The sequence below is a fragment of the Rhinoraja longicauda genome, chromosome 5, assembly GCF_053455715.1.
Source record: "Rhinoraja longicauda isolate Sanriku21f chromosome 5, sRhiLon1.1, whole genome shotgun sequence".
Lineage (NCBI taxonomy): Eukaryota > Metazoa > Chordata > Chondrichthyes > Rajiformes > Arhynchobatidae > Rhinoraja > Rhinoraja longicauda.
The window spans coordinates 84,141,132-84,159,839 of NC_135957.1; the positions used below are offsets into that span (position 1 = coordinate 84,141,132).

Genomic DNA, 18,708 nt, shown 5'->3' on the forward strand with positions numbered 1-18,708 from the left:
GTTTGAATAATTCATAGAGAAGTTTGCTACATTCCCCTCCCCCCAATTAAGAATTGAAAAGAAATACTCACTTTAATGTGGAAATCGAATTGTGACTTGATTTTCCTGAACGTAACTGGTACCATAAGCATCTTCTATGTACTTTTCCTAACGTTTTTATCCTGCGTTCCTCTGTTTAAAAGCAAGTTGAAAGATTCAGTTAACCATACACATAAGAAACAATTGTTCTCTCTTCAGCTCCCAATTATTCAAATAGTATTGTCAATAGACAAATAGTCTCAAACTATTTAGCTTGCATTAAGCTTGAAATCTGCAGCATTTTTCTTGTATATTATTTAGTATGGAAACATTATCTACTTTACTCAGTACCTCGACCAGATTTTCAGTGAAAGTTATAGGGTCCATCGACATTGTTCACAAATTTTTCATCCTGGAATGGAGGTTTCTACATCGTTCACACTCAAAACATGGGCAGCGGTAGAGTTGCTGCCTTATAGTGCTTACAGCACCGAGGACGAGGGCTTGATCCTGGCTACAGGTGCTTGTCTGTATGGAGTTTGTACGTTCTCCCCTTGACTTGTGTTGGTTTTCTCAGAGAACTTCAGTTTCCTCCCACACTCCAAAGACATACAGATTTGGAGGTTAATTGGCTTGGTATAAATGTAAAAAAATTGTCCCTAGTGTAGGATGGTGTTAATGGGGATCGCTGGTCGGTGCGCACTCGGTGGGCCAAAGGGCCCGTTTCCGCACTAAATCTCTAAACTAAACGTCCAAAATCCAGACTACAGCAAGAGAGAGTAAATCCAGTAAATGTCTTTCTACCCAAAATGGCACAAAGTGCTGGAGTAACTCAGTGGGTCAGGCAGCATCTCTGGAAACATGGATAGGTGCTGTTACGGGTCAAGAAGCTCCTTCAAACCTGGGCATTAAGACTTCAAAGTTAATTTTCACTCCGTTAATTCTTGTGTTAACACCCGAGGAAAGTTTATTATGAATCATGTGCAAAGTTGTATCTTATGGCTCACTGGTACAACATTCCATGTTTCTGAAATAGTTGTTAAACTTGCACAGGTTTTTAATGCTTACATTTCACATCTAAAGCAATGTTTAGTTTAGTTTAAACATAGAAACATAGTAAGTAGTGCAGGAGTAGACCATTCGGCCCTTTGAGCCAGCACTGCCGTTCAATATGATCACGGATGATCATCCAAAATCAGTACCCTGTTCCCGCTTTTCCCCCCATATCCCTTGATTCCCGGAGCTAAATCTAACTCTCGCTTGAACACATCCAGTGAATTGGCCTCCACTGCCTTTTATGGCAAAGAATTCCATAGATTCACAACTCTCTGGGTGAGAAAGTTTTTCCTCATCTATCAGTCCTAAATGGCCTACCCCTTATTCTTAAACTGTGACCCCTGGTTCTGGACTCCCCCAACATCGGAAACATTTTTCCTGCATCTACCCTGTCCAATCCTCTAAGAATTGTATATGTTTCTATAAGATCCTCTCTCATCCTTCTAAATTCCAGCGAATACAAGCCCAGTCGACCCATTCTTTCATCATACGTCAGTCCCGCCATCCCAGGAACTAACCTGATGAACCTACGCTGCACCTCCTCAATAGCAATAATGTCCTTCCTCAAATTAGGAGACCAAAACTGCACACAGTACTCTAGGTGCGGTCTCATCCGGGCCCTGCACATGTACCCAAGAAAAGCTTTTGTTGTGTGCTAATCAATCAGCGGAAAGACAGTACATGATTACAATCAAGCCATTCACAGTGTACAGATGCATGATAAAGGGAATAACTTTATTTTCATGGCCTCACATTATGCAAATCCTTACAACATTGACAATTGTTCAAAAGTACATAAATGACTGTAAATGGTTTTTGAATAGCAATGGTTTCAATGGTTCTTTGTCACATGCATACAGTAAAGTATTGCCGTACGCCAGCACAATCTCTGATTAGAACAAAGAGCATTGAAATAGTCCATTCAGACCTTTCAAAGTCCAGTCTGGGCCACGTGCTCGGTCTTCTGCAATGAGCAATGAGACGAGGCACAGTTTTTTTCCCAAAGACTCTTCTTTGTCTTTCTTATGGATGGTGGAAGTTTTTTTTCTAATGTACACCTGAGTGTGCAGATAAGATGTGTAGGAAAGATCTGCAGATGCTGGTTTACACCCAAGATAGATACAAAAAGCTGGAGGACGGCACGGTGGCGCAGCGGTAGAGTTGCTGCCTTACAGCGAATGCAGCGCCAGACCCGGGATCGATCCTGACTACGAGTGCTGTCTGTATGGTGTTTGTACGTTCTCGCCATGACCTGCGTGAGTTTTCTCTGAGATCTTCGGTTTCCTCCCACCCTCCAAAGACGTACAGGTTTGTAGGTTCATTGGCTTGGCAAATGTAAAAATTGTCCCTCGTGTGGGCAGGATAGTGTTAATGAGCGGGGATCGCTGGTCGGCACGGACCTGGTGGGCCGAAGTGCCTGCTTCCGCGCTGTGTCTCTAAACTCAGCAGGTCAGGCAGCATCTCTGGAGAAAAGGAATAGGTGACGTTTCAGGTCGGAAGAAGGGTCTTGACACGAAACTTCACCTATTCCTTTTCTTCAGAGATGCTGCCTGGATCAGTTGAGTTACTCCAGCTTTTTGTGTTTATCCGAGCAGATGAGACCCTGCCCCAGGGTCCTTGTGCTGTGACGTCAGCACAACACACAATCATTTGTATTAGAGGCACAAGTACAACCACTACAGCAACGCGGATACACTTGCATTTCAGAATCTGCATTGACCTTGTAAGAGCAAACCAATCGTTAAGTAAAACACAAAGTGCTGGAATAACCCACTGGGTCAGACAGCATCTGGGGAGAGCACCCTTGCAGTTCGTTGCGTCTCCTTTATATTGCTCAACTGCAAAGTCTCATCAAAATGCCTACTTTGAAGTTCACCTAGAAAGGTTCCCACACAAAACGTCATGTGTCCATTCACTCTCCAGATGCTGTCTGACCCACTGAGTACTCCAGCACTTTGTATTCTGTGTAATATCTGTGGAATTCTCTGCCTCAGAAGGCAGTGGAGGCCAATTCTCTGAATGCATTCAAGAGAGAGCTAGATAGAGCTCTTAAGGATAGCGGAGTCAGGGGGTATGGGGAGAAGGCAGGGACGGGGTACTGATTGAGAATGATCAGCCATGATCACATTGAATGGTGGTGCTGGCTCGAAGGGCCGAATGGCCTACTGCTGTACCTATTGTCTATTGTAAGGTTTCAGCATCTGCAGTTCCTTGTGAGACTAATAGTTTGAAACATCATGAAATTCTGAAGCAAGCTCCCACAGCATAACCTTCATAGTTGAAAACTGGAATGGTAATGGTTTATCTCCCAAAGAAAAAGCAAGTACTTAAAGTTTTCTCTGTGAATTAATTTTGGCTGTTATTCCTTTAGTGTTATAAACAGGTAAAAATAACAGTTTGTGATCAATTTGGGAAACAGTATACCCATTCAACTTTCCAGCTTTTCTGATAAAACATTAAACATCTATAAAGACTTGAGGAAAATTAATCTACCATTTCCGCATACCATCAGATGATTATCTTTGCCAATAGCTATATCTCAAATCAGGAATTTGTACCTACCTAATCTGTATTCAACTCGAAAACTGATCAGCATGCAAGATGTCTGTAGGTCAGCCATTTCAAACCACCAATAAACCTTCGCTAATAATTGTCCCTGTTAGAACAACTAATTTTTCTTCAGTTATTTAATTTTAAAAATTGGTGTAGCATGCAACTGGAAATTAATCCAACACAATTTAATTTGGGGCAGCACTGTGGTGCAGTTGGTAGACCTGCTGCCTCACAGTGCCATAGACCCGGGTTCGATCCTGACCTTGGGTACTGTCTGTGTGGAGTTTGCACGTTCTACCTGTGACCACATGGGTCTCCTCCTGTTGCTCTATTTTCTTCCCACATCCCAATGATGTAGTATAAGAAAATAACTGCAGATGCTGGTACAAATCGATTTATTCACAAAATGCTGGAGTAACTCAGCAGGTCAGGCAGCATCTCGGGAGAGAAGGAATGGGTGACGTTTCGGGTTGAGACCATTCTTCAGACTGATGTGTGGGTTTGTAGGCTGATTGTCTTTTGTAATATTGCCCCTAGTGTATAGGGAGTGGATGCAAAAGTTGGATAACATAGAACGTATGAATGGGTGATCGATTATCAGTGTGGACTTGATGGGCTGAAGGCTCTGTTTCCATGCTGAATCTCTAAACTAAACTAATCACTCAAAATAAACTTTTGCCATTTATGAACAATCACTACATCACGATTTCCAATTCTATCTGCTGCCAGACTGAAATACAAAAGGTTGCATGGTATAACTTTCCTAAAACTGTATAATTTGGACTGTAGCTGTTCCTAAAGATGACATCAAATCATCTTGTCAATGGGAACTAAGGATAAATAGGACAAGACACAAAGTGCTGGAGCAACACACTGGGTGAGGCAGCATCGCTGGTGAACACGGATAGTTAACTTTTTGGGTTGGGACTAGCATTTGCAGTTTCCTAGTTCTAAGAATAAACTTTCTGGACTTTCTGGTACCAGTTATATCCAAAGAAAGAATAGTGTAAGAAAATAACTGCAGATGCTGGTATTTATTACAAATCAAAAGTATTTATTCACAAAATGCTGGAGTAACTCAGCAGGTCAGGCAGCATCTCAGGAGAGAAGGAATGGGTGACGTTTCGGGTCGAGACCCTTCTTCAGTCTGAAGAAGGGTCTCGACTCGAAACGTTACCCATTCCTTCTCTCCTGAGATGCTGCCTGACCTGCTGAGTTACTCCAGCATTTTGTGAATAAATACCTGTAAAGAATGAATGATTTCCCAAAGAAACAATGAAAGACTGAAGCCTTTGCGCAAACATTATGATATATCTCTAAAATGATCTACAGGTGGCATCGTTCACTGAAAATTAATCATCAAAATCAATTGGCTATTAGCATTGTACAACAAGTGCCCTAGATTGCATAACTAAGAACCCTAAATTTTGTTATTCTATTGATATAGGATTTGCATATTCTGGAGAAATTCACAAAAACTTCCACATTTAATTATGAAGCCTATCTGCAAACTGACTCCTAAATAGTAACTAGATAGCTAAACTGGTATCTCTGCACTCTGGGTTTTCCATCAGTGCTTACTGTATTTAAGATGTACAAGTGTAATAGGTTTTCACAGGTATAATAAGAGCTTAACTGCATTTCAACTCTGTAATCACAACCTCACATGGGCTATAGGGGAAACAGTGTCTCACATCATTACATTAAAGCCTTCAACTGCAATTTGGTAACTGAGTGCACACAATTAGTTTCGTTAACTAAACTGAGCTAAATAATGTTAAAGGAAAATCAAGTTCCCAAGGTTTAAACACTGAACATATCTGCACAAAAATAGTTACTTTCCAAACATAGTGCATTAATCCACACAGACAAGGATAGCATGATTCCATCGCCAAACATATGGTGCTTGTAGATTTTCAACACAACAACAAAAAAGGGTGCAGTCAGACTTCACATTTTCTTTGACTACTTTGCAATGCTTTATATGAGCAACAGGTCAGGTTATAAATGTCAATAAGGAAAATTGTTTGCTGATCAAACACATGAAGAATAGAAAATATTGTTAATAATTGACAAAGTTGCTCATTGAATCCTGGATAATTGTACAACACCATATGTGAAAAAGAGAGACAAAATCAGAGACACAAGGGTTACCCCTAGGACTGTGGAGTTGGAGTCGTGGAGTCAGAGCAATTTTGGTGCTGCTGGAGTCGGAATCGGAGACAAAATAAATCAAGGAGTCGGAGTCGGGTGTTTTGGGTATCGATTCCACAGCCCTGGTTTCCCCAGGGTACAAACCACACTTAGTGTAGTTTAATATTGTCACACGTACCAAGATTTGTCAGGTGTATCAAGATACAGTGAAAAGCTTTTGTTTGCTTGATATCCAAAGAAGCCTATTTATGAATACAATCAAGCCATCCATGGTTCAAGCTAAATGGGAAAGGGTACAACATTCAGTACAAAGGTATAACATTGACATTTGATAAAGTCCAATTAAAGAAAGACCAAAGGTTTCCATGAGGTAGATGGGAGGTCACAATTGCACTAACTGATGAGAGGACCATTCAATTGCCTGATAACAGCTGGGAAATCACTGATCCTGAATCTGGAGGTGCGTTTTTTCAAACTTCTCTATCTCCTGCCTCATGGGAGAGGGGAGAAGAGGGAGTGACCGGGGTGGGACTGGTCCTTGATTATGTTGGCAGCCTTGCCGAGGCAGTGCGACGTGTAGAAGGAGTCAATGGAATAGACAATAGACAATAGGTGCAGGAGTAGGCCATTCGGCCCTTCGAGCCAGCACCGTCATTCATTGTGATCATGACTGATCATCCACAATCAGTAACCTGTGCCTACCTTCTCCCCATATCCCCTGATTCCACTAGCCCCAGGAGCGCCAACTCTTTTAAATTCATCCAGTGAATTGGCCTCCACTGCCCTCTGCAGCAGAGAATTCCACAATTCCACAACACTCTGGGTGAAAAAGTTCCTTCTCACCTCAGTTTTAAATGGCCTCCCCTTTATTCTTAGACTGTGGCCCCTGGTTCAGGATTCCCACAACATTGGGAACATTTTTCCTGCATCTAGCTTGTCCAGCTATAATAATTTTATATGTCTCTATAAGATCCCCCTCTCACCCTTCTAAACTCCAGTGAATACAAGCCCAGTCTTTTCAATCTTTCCTCATATGACAGTCCCGCCATCCCGGGGATTAACCTCATGAACCTACGCCGCACTGCCTCAATAGGCGCAACCATTTGACAAAACGGCAGTAAAAAGAATCCAGGGTGTCAACTTCCGTGCCCTCGAGGTCAGCTGCGGGAGGCACAAAATTGGAAGATGGCCGAGCAAAGTGAGGACCTTTACAGCCAGTTGTAGCTGGGACTGTGAAAATGGTGCCAATACCTGCACCGTGGCAATTTCATTGCACCTTTGTACACGTGATAACCATTGACCTACAGTGATAGAGATTGGAACGGCTGCTTTACTGAAATTACTCAATTCTGTGCATGTCTTGAGGGCTGAATTATGCGTGGACAAAAAATGAATGCTGTTCCATGAACTGTGTCGGGCTCTGTTGGGACAGTACACACGGCCACAGCCAGATAGGATCAAATGGGAAGGAGAATTAAAGTGAAAGCCAACTTTGGAACCTCAAGATCATTCCTGAGATGCGTTATAAACAGTCGCCCAGTGTGATTGTGGTTTCTCCATTATAAAGACCACATTGAGAAACCAAATGCAATGTTAAATTGGAGAAAGTGCAAACAAATTACTGGGAGAGCTACTGCCTCACAGCACTGGGGACTGAGATTCGAAACTGACCTTGGACGTTGCTTGCGTCGTTTGCACATTCAACGTATTTGCGCGGGTTTTCTCCGGATTCCTGCCGCATCCCAGAGATGTGCAGGTTTCTTGATTAAATGGCCTCTGCAAGTTGCCCCTTAGTGTGTAGGGAGTGGGTGCGAAAGTGAGATAACATAGAACTAATGTGAGCGGGTGATCAATGGGTAAGTCCACTTCCATGGGTAAGTGTTGGGGGAGTCCAGAACAAGGGGCCACAGTTTAAGAATAAGGGGTAGGCCATTTAGAACTGAGACGAGGAAAAACTTTTTCAGTCAGAGAGTTGTGAATCTGTGGAATTCTCTGCCTCAGAAGGCAGTGGAGGCCAATTCTCTGAATGCATTCAAGAGAGAGATAGATAGAGCTCTTAAGGATAGCGGAGTCAGGGGGTATGGGGAGAAGGCAGGAACGGGGTACTGATTGAGAATGATCAGCCATGATCACATTGAATGGCGGTGCTGACTCGAAGGGCCGAATGGCCTCCTCCTGCACCTATTGTCTATTGTCTATTGCAATCGCTGGGCTGGAGGAACTGTTTCCATGCTGTATCTTTCAATCAAAAACCTGGAAACAATGTCTGGTTCCCTGGATAATGAGAAAGGAAAATGTAGGATTCGGGTAACAGCTCCTGCCAACCTAATGGGAATGAGCAATGGGTGTCGTAAGCCATGGAGTTGCAGAGTAAAAAGTATTTGCAGGCTGCAAAAATGGAAAGGGGAAGGTGGCATCTTATTAAAAGGTTTCATGCACTGTTTTGTGTGATAGGGTGCAGGTAAGAGCAGAAGCAGGAATGAAACTGTCACGGTTAATAGCCCTGTTGACGATAGAGGTCAGGGGTAAGAGATGAAAATCGCAGATAAGAAAAAAGACACCTCCGTAGCACACGTGTAGGTGTTATCATCATCAGAACAATGATTAAACGAGCCAGTGACAACATAATGGAGTCCTTGCAGGAAGTCGCTCGGGAGCAAAAACATAGATGCTGAGAACTATATTCCGCACTTTGTATCTTTCCCTTCATTCCTCCTATTGTACTTGAGTTTGGCTTGATCGTATTTATAAACAGTATTATTTGATTTGATTGGATAACATGCGAAACAAAGCTTTTTGCTGTACTTCAGTTCACGTAACAATAATAAACCTAAACCTAACCTGCTGGATGATCTCAGCACAGGTCAAGCAGAACCAGGGGCCACAGTTTAAGAATAAGGGGTAGGCCATTTAGAACGGAGACGAGGAGAAACGTTTTCAGTCAGAGAGTTGTAAATCTGTGGAATTCTCTGCCTTAGAAGGCAGTGGAGGCCAATTCTCTGGATGCTTTCAAGAGAGAGCTCGATAGAGCTCTTAAGGATAGCGGAATCAGCGGGTATGGGGAGAAGGCAGGAACGGGGTACTGATTGTGAATGATCAGCCATGATCACATTGAATGGCGGTGCTAGCTCGAAGGGCCGAATGGCCTACACCTGCACCTATTGTCTATCTGTGCAGAGAAAGAACAAATGGCAGTTTTGGTGACTATCATGAGAAAAAAACAAATGGCGGTTTTAGTGACTATCATGAGAGGACATTTAACCTATGTATTTGGCTGGCATGAATAACCATGTCAAGCTTTACCATATTAATGTGTAGGAAGGAACAGCAGATGCTGGTTTACACCAAAGATAGACACAAAATGCTGGAGTAACTCAGCAGGACAGGCAGCATCACTGGAGAGGAATGGGTGACATTTTGGGTCTCGATCCAAAACGTCACCCATTCCTTCTCTCCAGAAAAGGTGCCAGTCCCGCTGAGTTACTCCAGCATTTTGTGTTTACCACATTCTTTTTTGCCTTTGAATAACCCAAAGATACCGACTTGAAGATTTACTCGTCATTGCCAAGTTGGAACAATCTTTCTTGGTCAATCTGTGGCAGAATAGAGATTCTGATGATTTAAGTTTCACGGGATGTGTTCATTGGGGTCCAAAGTGTTCAACCCTCATTTGAAACTTTGAACCATTTTAGAAGTTTTCTTTCACACATCATGGTGGGATTAATTTAATCAAACAATGCAATGCAGTAGAGCTAAACCAAGCACACTTGAGGTTCTGCCTTCTCAACTGTCCTGGAATGCAAAGCCTTCCTTTTCCCATTACTAATTATCTCCTTAAACTGCTATCCCATCCCTTACCAGCCTCAACTCCAGCACAAATAACAAAAGCCCCTGGCTTAATTCTCCAGATATAATTCTCCAGATATGCTCCTGCAAACTCACCTTGCCCACTGAACTAAACCTGCATCCACCTGATATTTTTTTTACACAAAATCATTCAATATCCCTTCTTTCTCATCTTGTTTGCTTATTCGTAATACTTTTCAGTTAGTCCCTTCAAACATGTTGTCACATTCCCAATACATATTGTGTAAACAATACATATCGTGTATACATCGTGGTATCACCAAAACCAATCCTCTATTTAATAGTTTAACATATACAACTTGTTGCTAAAATAGGGGCAACTCCAATCCAAGTCATTCTCATCATTCTTAATCTGTTAAGCAACAACCTGGAGCTCAATGCTCTTAAGACAGTAGAACTGATTATAGACTTTAGGAAAGCTCCCCCTCCCCTCCTCCCACTCACCATCAACAACACCAGAGTCACATCTGTGGAGTCATTTAAGTTCCTTGGAACCATCATCTCCAGGGACCTTAGATGGGGGGCCACCATCGACTCCACAGTCAAAAAAGCCCAACAGAGGATGTACTTCCTGTGGCTGCTGAGGAAACACAATCTGCCACAGGCAATGATGGTCCAGTTCTATACTGCCATCGTTGAGTCTGTCCTCACCTTCTCCATCATGGTCTGGTTTGGCTCAGCCACCAAGCATGACATCCGGAGGCTGCAGCGCATCGATCGATCAGCTGAGAAGGTTGTTGGCTGCAATCTTCCCCCCATCGACAAACTGTGCACTGCAAGGGCCAGGAAGCGAGTGGGCAAGATCATCTTGGACCTTGCCTACAACCGAGACTCACTACTGAGAGACGTCATCCATCCTGACTTATTTTTCCCAGAACCGCAGGACAGACTGAGTTAACCTTCCACAGCGAGGAGTCTCCCGCAAGGTTGAATAATCTCCCTACTGCTGGTAATGCCAGGCAGAGTGTTCTACAGACCCACCCTCAGTGATATTTTCCAACAACAGAAGGCTTTTTGTTGCCAAAGACATTAAAAAGGAATCAAATATATTCAAATGACAATGGAAAAATATATTAAAATGCTAATAGATAGTTAAACACATGAACAGCAAAACAACTCAAGCAGTTAACTTTTTACACAGGTCAGCAATCCCATGCAAATGAACAGAGTTGCCATTCCTGATATAAAGCTGAGATGGTAAATATAAAGGGCATCAAGTGCCTTTCTCTGTCCCATCGCCATTCCACTGTGTAACTGATAGTTAGATGCATCGGCATCCAACCTTCAGTTTGGTTTGGATATCCACATCTAACAAAGTGTAAAGGTAGTATATGCTTCCGTCACACAAATAGAGTATAATGCAATTGACAAATTAGAGAACAGAGAGTATTATTTGTATTACATACCCTCATTGGTTATGACACAATTTCAATCTAGAAATTTTTGATCTAATTATTTTGGAAATTGACAAGCAGGAAAACGCTATCTTGGAAGAAAATAGCTGCTACTTAATCCGTGGGTGGCCATTAAAATTGACAAGCAATCGCATCTATTAATACTAGTGCAATGATACTCAATGTAATATGCCGACTTTGGTATTTTTAGCTTACAGAAACAATGATCTAGTCTACATTTTCCTTGATCCATCCCTTTTGTTTCGTTTTCACACCTTACACTTCCTTATTCCTGTATCTCCCTCTCCCGACTCAGTCTGAAGAAGGGTCTCACCCGAAACGTAACCCATTCCTTCTATACAGAGATGCTGTCTGTCCCGCTGAGTTACTCTGGCATTTTGTGTCTATCTTCAGATTAAACCAGCATCTGCAGTTCCTGTAGATCAGTCACTATATTCCTGATCCATGTCGGGTGTTCGTTTAGACTGTTCCTAGAGCATCTTATCTAGCGCATGCGTGCTATTGAGGTTCAGTCAGACAGGGAGTGTTCGGATGGAATGTACAGGCTTTGTCTTTGGTCTATAGCCTCGTGGTTAATAAAGCACATTATGAAGTTAAACTACTGGTCGTTTTTCACACAACTTTATACAGTTCCGTCCTATATATTATTCTTTGAAGCAACAGGTACTGTGCATGGATAATGTAATGGATGGCATATACACAGCTTTCATGATCTTTAACAAGATACCACACAAAACACTACTGAGCAAAGTTACAAAGTGTACAATCAGAATGTGGCTATCCCTCAGAAACAAGGAAACAGTTTAAAAGTTCAGAGCAACTTCTGTGAACTTGGGTGTCACATTACTCTATTTCTTGGAAATCATACCAGAGAAAGTTGTCCAAATAGTAAAAATTATAAAAATTATCAATTTTTTTGCAACCCATTATTGCAAACTCAATGCAAGCATTTATTTCAAGAGGGTTTGTATACAAAAATAGGGATGTTATGTTGAGGCTCTGTGAGGCACTGGTAATGCCACTTTTGGAATATTGTGAGCAATTTTGGGCACCATATCTGAGGAAGGATGTGCTGGCTCTGGAGAGGATCCAGAGGAGATTTACAAGAATGATCCCAGGAATTAGTAGGTTAACCTACGATGAGCGTTTGTCGACACTGTACTTGCTGGAGTTTAGAAGAATGAGGGGGAGATCTCATTGAAACATACAGAATTGTGAAAGGCTTGGATAGAGTGGGTGTGGAGAGGATGTTTCCACTAGCAGGAGAGTTTAGAACTAGAGGTCATAGCCTCAGAATTAAAGGACGTTCTTTTAGGAAGGAGATGAGGAGACAATTCTTTAGTCAGAGGGTGGTGAATCTGTGGAATTCTTTGCCAATGAAGGCTAAGTCAGTGGATATTTTAAAGACAGAGATTGATAGATTCTTGATTAGTAAGTGTGTCAGTGGTAATGGGGAGAAGGCAGGAGAATAGAGTTGAGAGCGAAAGATAAACCAGCCACGATTGAATGGAGTAGACCTGATGGGCCAAATAGACAATAGGTGCAGGAGTAGGCCATTCGGCCCTTCGAGCCAGCACCACCATTCAATGTGATCATGACTGATCATTCTCAATCAGTTCCCCGTTCCTGCCTTCTCCCCATACCCCCTGACTCCGCTATCCTTAAGAGCTCTATCTAGCTCTCTCTTGAATGCATTCAGAGAATTGGCCTCCACTGCCTTCTGAGGCAGTGAATTCCACAGATTTACAACTCTCTAACTGAAAAAGTTTTTCCTCATCTCCGTTCTAAATGGCCTACCCCTTATTCTTAAACTGTGGCCCCTGGTTCTGGACACCCCCAACATTGGGAACATGTTTCCTGCCTCTAACGTGTCCAACCCCTTAATAATCTTATATGTTTCAATAAGATCCCCTCTCATCCTTCTAAATTCCAGTGTATACATGCCTAGCCGCTCCAGTCTTTCAACATACGACAGTCCCGCCATTCCCGGAATTAACCTAGTAAACCTACGCTGCATGCCCTCAATAGCAAGAATATTCTTCCTCAAATTTGGAGACCAAAACTGCACACAGTACTCCAGGTGCGGTCTCACTAGGGCCCTGTACAACTGCAGAGGGACTTCTTTGCTCCTATACTCAACTCCTCTTGTTATGAAGGCCAACATTCCATTGGCTTTCTTCACTGCCTGCTGTACCTGCATGCTTCCTTTCAGTGACTGATGCACTAGGACACCCAGATCTCGTTGTACGTCCCCTTTTCCTAACTTGACACCATTCAAATGGCCTAATTCTACTCCCTAAGGACCTTATGATTGATACGGTAATGTCAGGGCAAATAGGCAGCAATAGATTCCTTCTACCCACCCCCATAAGAACAGCATTTATTATGGGGCGGCACAATGGCGCAGCGATAGAGTTGCTGCTTAACAATGCTTACAGCTCCATAGACCCGGGTTCCATCCTTGACTCCCAGTGCTGTCTGTATGGGGTTTGCACGTTCTCCCTGTGACATAAATGGGTTTTCTCCGAGATCTTCGGTTTCCTCCCACACTCCGAAGACATGCAGGTTTGTGGGTTAATTGGCTTGGTATAAGTGTAAATTGTCCCTCGTGTGTGTAGGATAGTGTTAATGTGGGGGATCGCTGGTCAGTGCGGATCCCTTGGGCCGAAGGGACTGTTTCCGCGCTGCATCTCTAAACTAAACTAAATTACTTTGAATCAGTGAAAAGTGGATAATGAGGAATTACAAAGGCATAAGGTCTCAAGATTGACCTGCAAGTCATGAACCTGACAAGTGCAGAATGCACATAAAATGGATCTGTGCAAGTAACATACGTATCTTTTGGCTTCATACTACAAGAACAATGTTACAGCCACAAAGGAGAAACTGAATAACTTCAATAGGATGCCATCTGGTGAAAAGGATATATAAATTTAAAGTTTGCAAAATTGTAACTCTCAATATTACAAAAGAGGGACTCAGGAATTCAAAGGATTTTGGTGAAGTGGAATTGTTGTGATTAGGAGGTCTAGAACAAAAGGATATAGACAGAATATAAAAAATGATTTAAGAACGGAAAAGTTTTCATTTAAGCATTTAAGAAACATTTAGATAGGTATATGGATAGAACAGGTTCAGAGGGATATGGGCCAAACACAGATATGTGGGACTAGTGTAGATGGGACACGTTGGCCGGTGTGGGGAAGTTGGGCCGAAGGACCTGTTTCCACGCTGTAAGACTATGATTCCAAAACATAGAAAAGTTATTTAGTTTTAAATGCAAACATCATGTTTCCCCAGCTATGATGTCCGAAACCAAGCGTCACTGTTTCCAATAAGGGGTCAACCATTTCGGACAGAGATACCAAAAGATGTTTTTCACCCAGGGAGTAGTGAATTCTTTGAATTCTCTATGCAAGAATATGAATTGTGATTACATCAAGACTGATTGATAGATTTTGGAAATCAAGAGATTTATGGAGATTTTACAGGAATAGCACAGAGGTAAAAATAATTCATGCATCATCCTACTTAATAGCAGAGAAAACACATGGCCTATTTGCTGCTCTGTTCAAGAGTCAAGTGTTTGGTTGTCATATGCACCGGAATGGAACAAAGAAATTATTATTTGCTGAGGCTTTACAGGCACATTAACACAACAAATAAATGTGTAATTCATTAATATTAAAATAAATTAACAGCAAGACTTGATACCCAGACCATAATAGTGGAAACAGAAGTGTGTAGTGCAACCTGAACAAAGTCCATAGTAGATTGTTGCTGAGGTAGGTTGTGCAAAGATCTTATGGTTGTTGAAAAGTTGTTTATAAACCTGGAGGTCACAATTGTCAGCCTCCTGTACCTTTTCTTCCCCCGATGATACCAACAGGATGAGTGCTTGATCAGGTTTGATGATATTAGCTGCCTGTTTCAGGTAGTGCTTCCTGTAGATCCCTTTGATGGTGGGGTGGTCAGTACCCCTGATGGAGGGGACAATATCAAACACTTTCCAAAGCCTCCTTCATTTTAGGGTGTTACCAAACCAGACCATGATACACCTGGTCAGTATGCTCTCTGCCAGTCTCTAAACAAATATTCAAAGATATGCACATGCAGGAACTAAGAACTGTGAAAGTCCTATTCTGGCTTGACTCTCCAAAATACAACACCTTGCATTCACGGAATGGAACATCATTTGCCACTCCTCGCCCCACTTACCCAGCTGACCAAGATTCCACCTCAATTATTGCAGAAAGCGAAGCTTGATAGGTTCTTGATTCTTCTCAAGGGTGTCAAAGATGGGGAGAAGGCAGGAGAATGGAGTTGAGAGGAAAAATAGATCAGCAATGATTGAATGGCACAGTAGACCCGATGGGGTGAATGGCCTAATTTTGTTCCCATGTCTTATGGTCTTATAAACTACTTCACTGTTTACAATGACAACTGTTTCAGTGTTATCTACAAATTTACTAACCAGTCCTAGTACATTCTCAGATTGTTTATAATAAATGAGCAACGACAATGGGCCCAGAACCAATCCCTTTATCGCATCACTAGTCACAGTCCCCCAGTCCAAAAAAAACTACCACCATTCTCTGTTCTTACTGTCCAACCCTAATTGGACTGATCCAGGATGGGGAGGAATCTGCTTACAGACAGGAAGTGACACAGCTGGCGTCCTGGTGCCATTGCATCGACCAAGAGCGTAATGCTCTTAAGACAGTGGAATTCATTGTGGACTTTAGGAGAGCTCCCCCTCTCCCCACTCACCATCAACAACACCACAGTCACATTGGTGGAATCATTTAAGTTCCTTGGAACCATCATCTCCAGAGACCTTAAATGGGGGGGCCACCATCGACTCCACAGTCAAAAAGGCCCAACAGCGGATGTACTTCCTGGGGCTGCTGAGAAAACACAACCTGCCACAGGCAATGATGGTCCAATTCTCTACTGCCATTGTAGAGTCTGTCCTCGCCTTCTCCATCATGGTCTGGTTTGGCTCAGCCACCAAGCATGACATCCGGAGGCTGCAGCACATCGTTTCCCCCATTGACAAACTGTACACTGCCAGGAAGCGAGGGGGCAAGATAATCTCTGACCCCCTCTCACCGTGGCCACAAACTCTATGAAGCACTTCCCTCTGGAAGGCGACTCCGGACTGTCAAAGCTGCCACAGCCAGACATAAAAACAGCTTTTTTCCACGATCAGCAGCCATATGTTACTCATAATATTTCGTCATAAAAATCCCAATCTTAACCACAGGGAGCCATCTTGTCCCCGCACAAAATATCATCTATCAGTCTGAAGAAGGGTCTCAACCGAAAACGTCACCCATTCCTTCTCTCCAGAGATGCTGTCTGACCTGCTGAGTTACTCCAGCATTTTGTGTCTACCTCCGATTTAAACCAACATCTGCAGTTCTTTCCTCGATCCATCTATCCATGTTCTCCAGAGATGCTCCCTGACCTGCTGAGTTGCTCCAGCACTTTGTATTCATTTGTGTAAACCATCGTCTGCAGTTCCTTGTTTCTGCTTCTTCATCAATTCCACCTTTGTGCTTCATTGAACAGTTATAAAGTTACTGAATTATCCATTAGCTTCTTTAAACAGAAACAGAGAAGCAAACTAAAGCGTCATTGACCAGACGTGCTAATTTCATTTATCACATCCACTGATGCTGCTCAACCATGCCCAGTACTAAGCCTGTAACAGGAAAAACAGAGACCAGGCCAAACAGATTCTTGCAGATCAATTTGTATTGATTAGGTCTTCTGTCTGAATCTCATTGAAACATTATTTTCTAACAACACCAAAAACAGCCAAAAGTGAATGCCAGACATATAATCATCATTCAAATTGCAGTAAAATAAGCCTTTTGTGCATTTGAGACTTAAACTGCTCCAAATAACAATTAACAATATCTATTTATTCACAAAATGCTGGAGTAACTCAGCAGGTCAGGCAGCATCTCAGGAGAGAAGGAATGGGCGACGTTTCGGGTCGAGAAGGGTGAAGAAGGGTCTCGACCCAAAACGTCGCCCATTCCTTCTCTCCTGAGATGCTGCCTGACCTGCTGAGTTACTCCAGCATTTTGTGAATAAATACCTTCGATTAATCATTTCTTCGGAATACCATCTCTTGCGGACCTTTCACCGTCCGGCGCGGCCTGGAACAATAGACAATAGACAATAGACAATAGGTGCAGGAGTAGGCCATTCAGCCCTTCGAGCCAGCACCGCCATTCAATGCGATCATGGCTGATCACTCAATCAGTATCCTGTTCCTGCCTTCTCCCCATACCCCCTCACTCCGCTATCCTCAAGAGCTCTATCCAGCTCTCTCTTGAAAGCATCCAACGAACTGGCCTCCACTGCCTTCTGAGGCAGAGAATTCCACACCTTCACCACCCTCTGACTGAAAAAGTTCTTCCTCATCTCCGTTCTAAATGGCCTACCCCTTATTCTCAAACTGTGGCCCCTTGTTCTGGACTCCCCTAACATTGGGAACATGTTATCTGCCTCTAATGTGTCCAATCCCCTAATTATCTTATATGTTTCAATAAGATCCCCCCTCATCCTTCTAAATTCCAGTGTATACAAGCCCAATCGCTCCAGCCTTTCAACATACGACAGTCCCGCCATTCCGGGAATTAACCTAGTGAACCTACGCTGCACGCCCTCCATAGCAAGAATATCCTTCCTCAAATTTGGAGACCAAAACTGCACACAGTACTCCAGGTGTGGTCTCACCAGGGCCCGGTACAACTGTAGAAGGACCTCTTTGCTCCTATACTCAACTCCTCTTGTTACGAAGGCCAACATTCCATTGGCTTTCTTCACTGCCTGCTGTACCTGCATGCTTCCTTTCATTGACTGATGCACTAGGACACCCAGATCTCGTTGAACTCCCCCTCCTCCTAACTTGACACCATTCAGATAATAATCTGCCTTTCTATTCTTACTTCCAAAGTGAATAACCTCACACTTATCTACATTAAACTGCATCTGCCATGTATCCGCCCACTCACACAACCTGTCCAAGTCACCCTGCAGCCTTATTGCATCTTCCTCACAATTCACACTACCCCCCAACTTAGTATCATCTGCAAATTTGCTAATGGTACTTTTAATCCCTTCGTCTAAGTCATTAATGTATATCGTAAATAGCTGGGGTCCCAGCACCGAACCTTGCGGTACCCCACTGGTCACTGCCTGCCATTCCGAAAGGGACCCATTTATCCCCACTCTTTGCTTTCTGTCTGTCAACCAATTTTCTATCCATGTCAGTACCCTACCCCCAATACCATGTGCCCTAATTTTGCCCACTAATCTCCTATGTGGGACCTTGTCGAAGGCTTTCTGAAAGTCGAGGTACACCACATCCACTGACTCTCCCTTGTCAATTTTCCTAGTTACATCCTCAAAAAATTCCAGTAGATTTGTCAAGCATGATTTCCCCTTCGTAAATCCATGCTGACTCGGAATGATCCCGTTACTGCTATCCAAATGCTCAGTGGCAACTTCAACAGCCTGACCGCAGGAGAAGACGGCAGGGGAAGAGAAATTACATTCTGGCCTTCCATCACAGTGAGGAGGGGACTGGAGGAGACTCACTGTGACGGATGTTTCTTTTTTTTTGTTT

The 18,708-nt window shown here is 43.0% G+C and overlaps 1 protein-coding gene across 1 annotated transcript in view; it reads right to left on the reverse strand.

Annotated features, from left to right (window-relative positions):
- sec63 (SEC63 homolog, protein translocation regulator) overlaps positions 1-18,708 on the reverse strand; it is a 118,348-nt gene that overhangs the window by 84,024 nt on the left and 15,616 nt on the right. Inside the window, exon 2 of the mRNA XM_078399871.1 lies at positions 72-171. Within this exon, the coding sequence (XP_078255997.1) occupies positions 72-171 (100 nt within the window). The remainder of the gene's footprint in view (positions 1-71; positions 172-18,708) is intronic.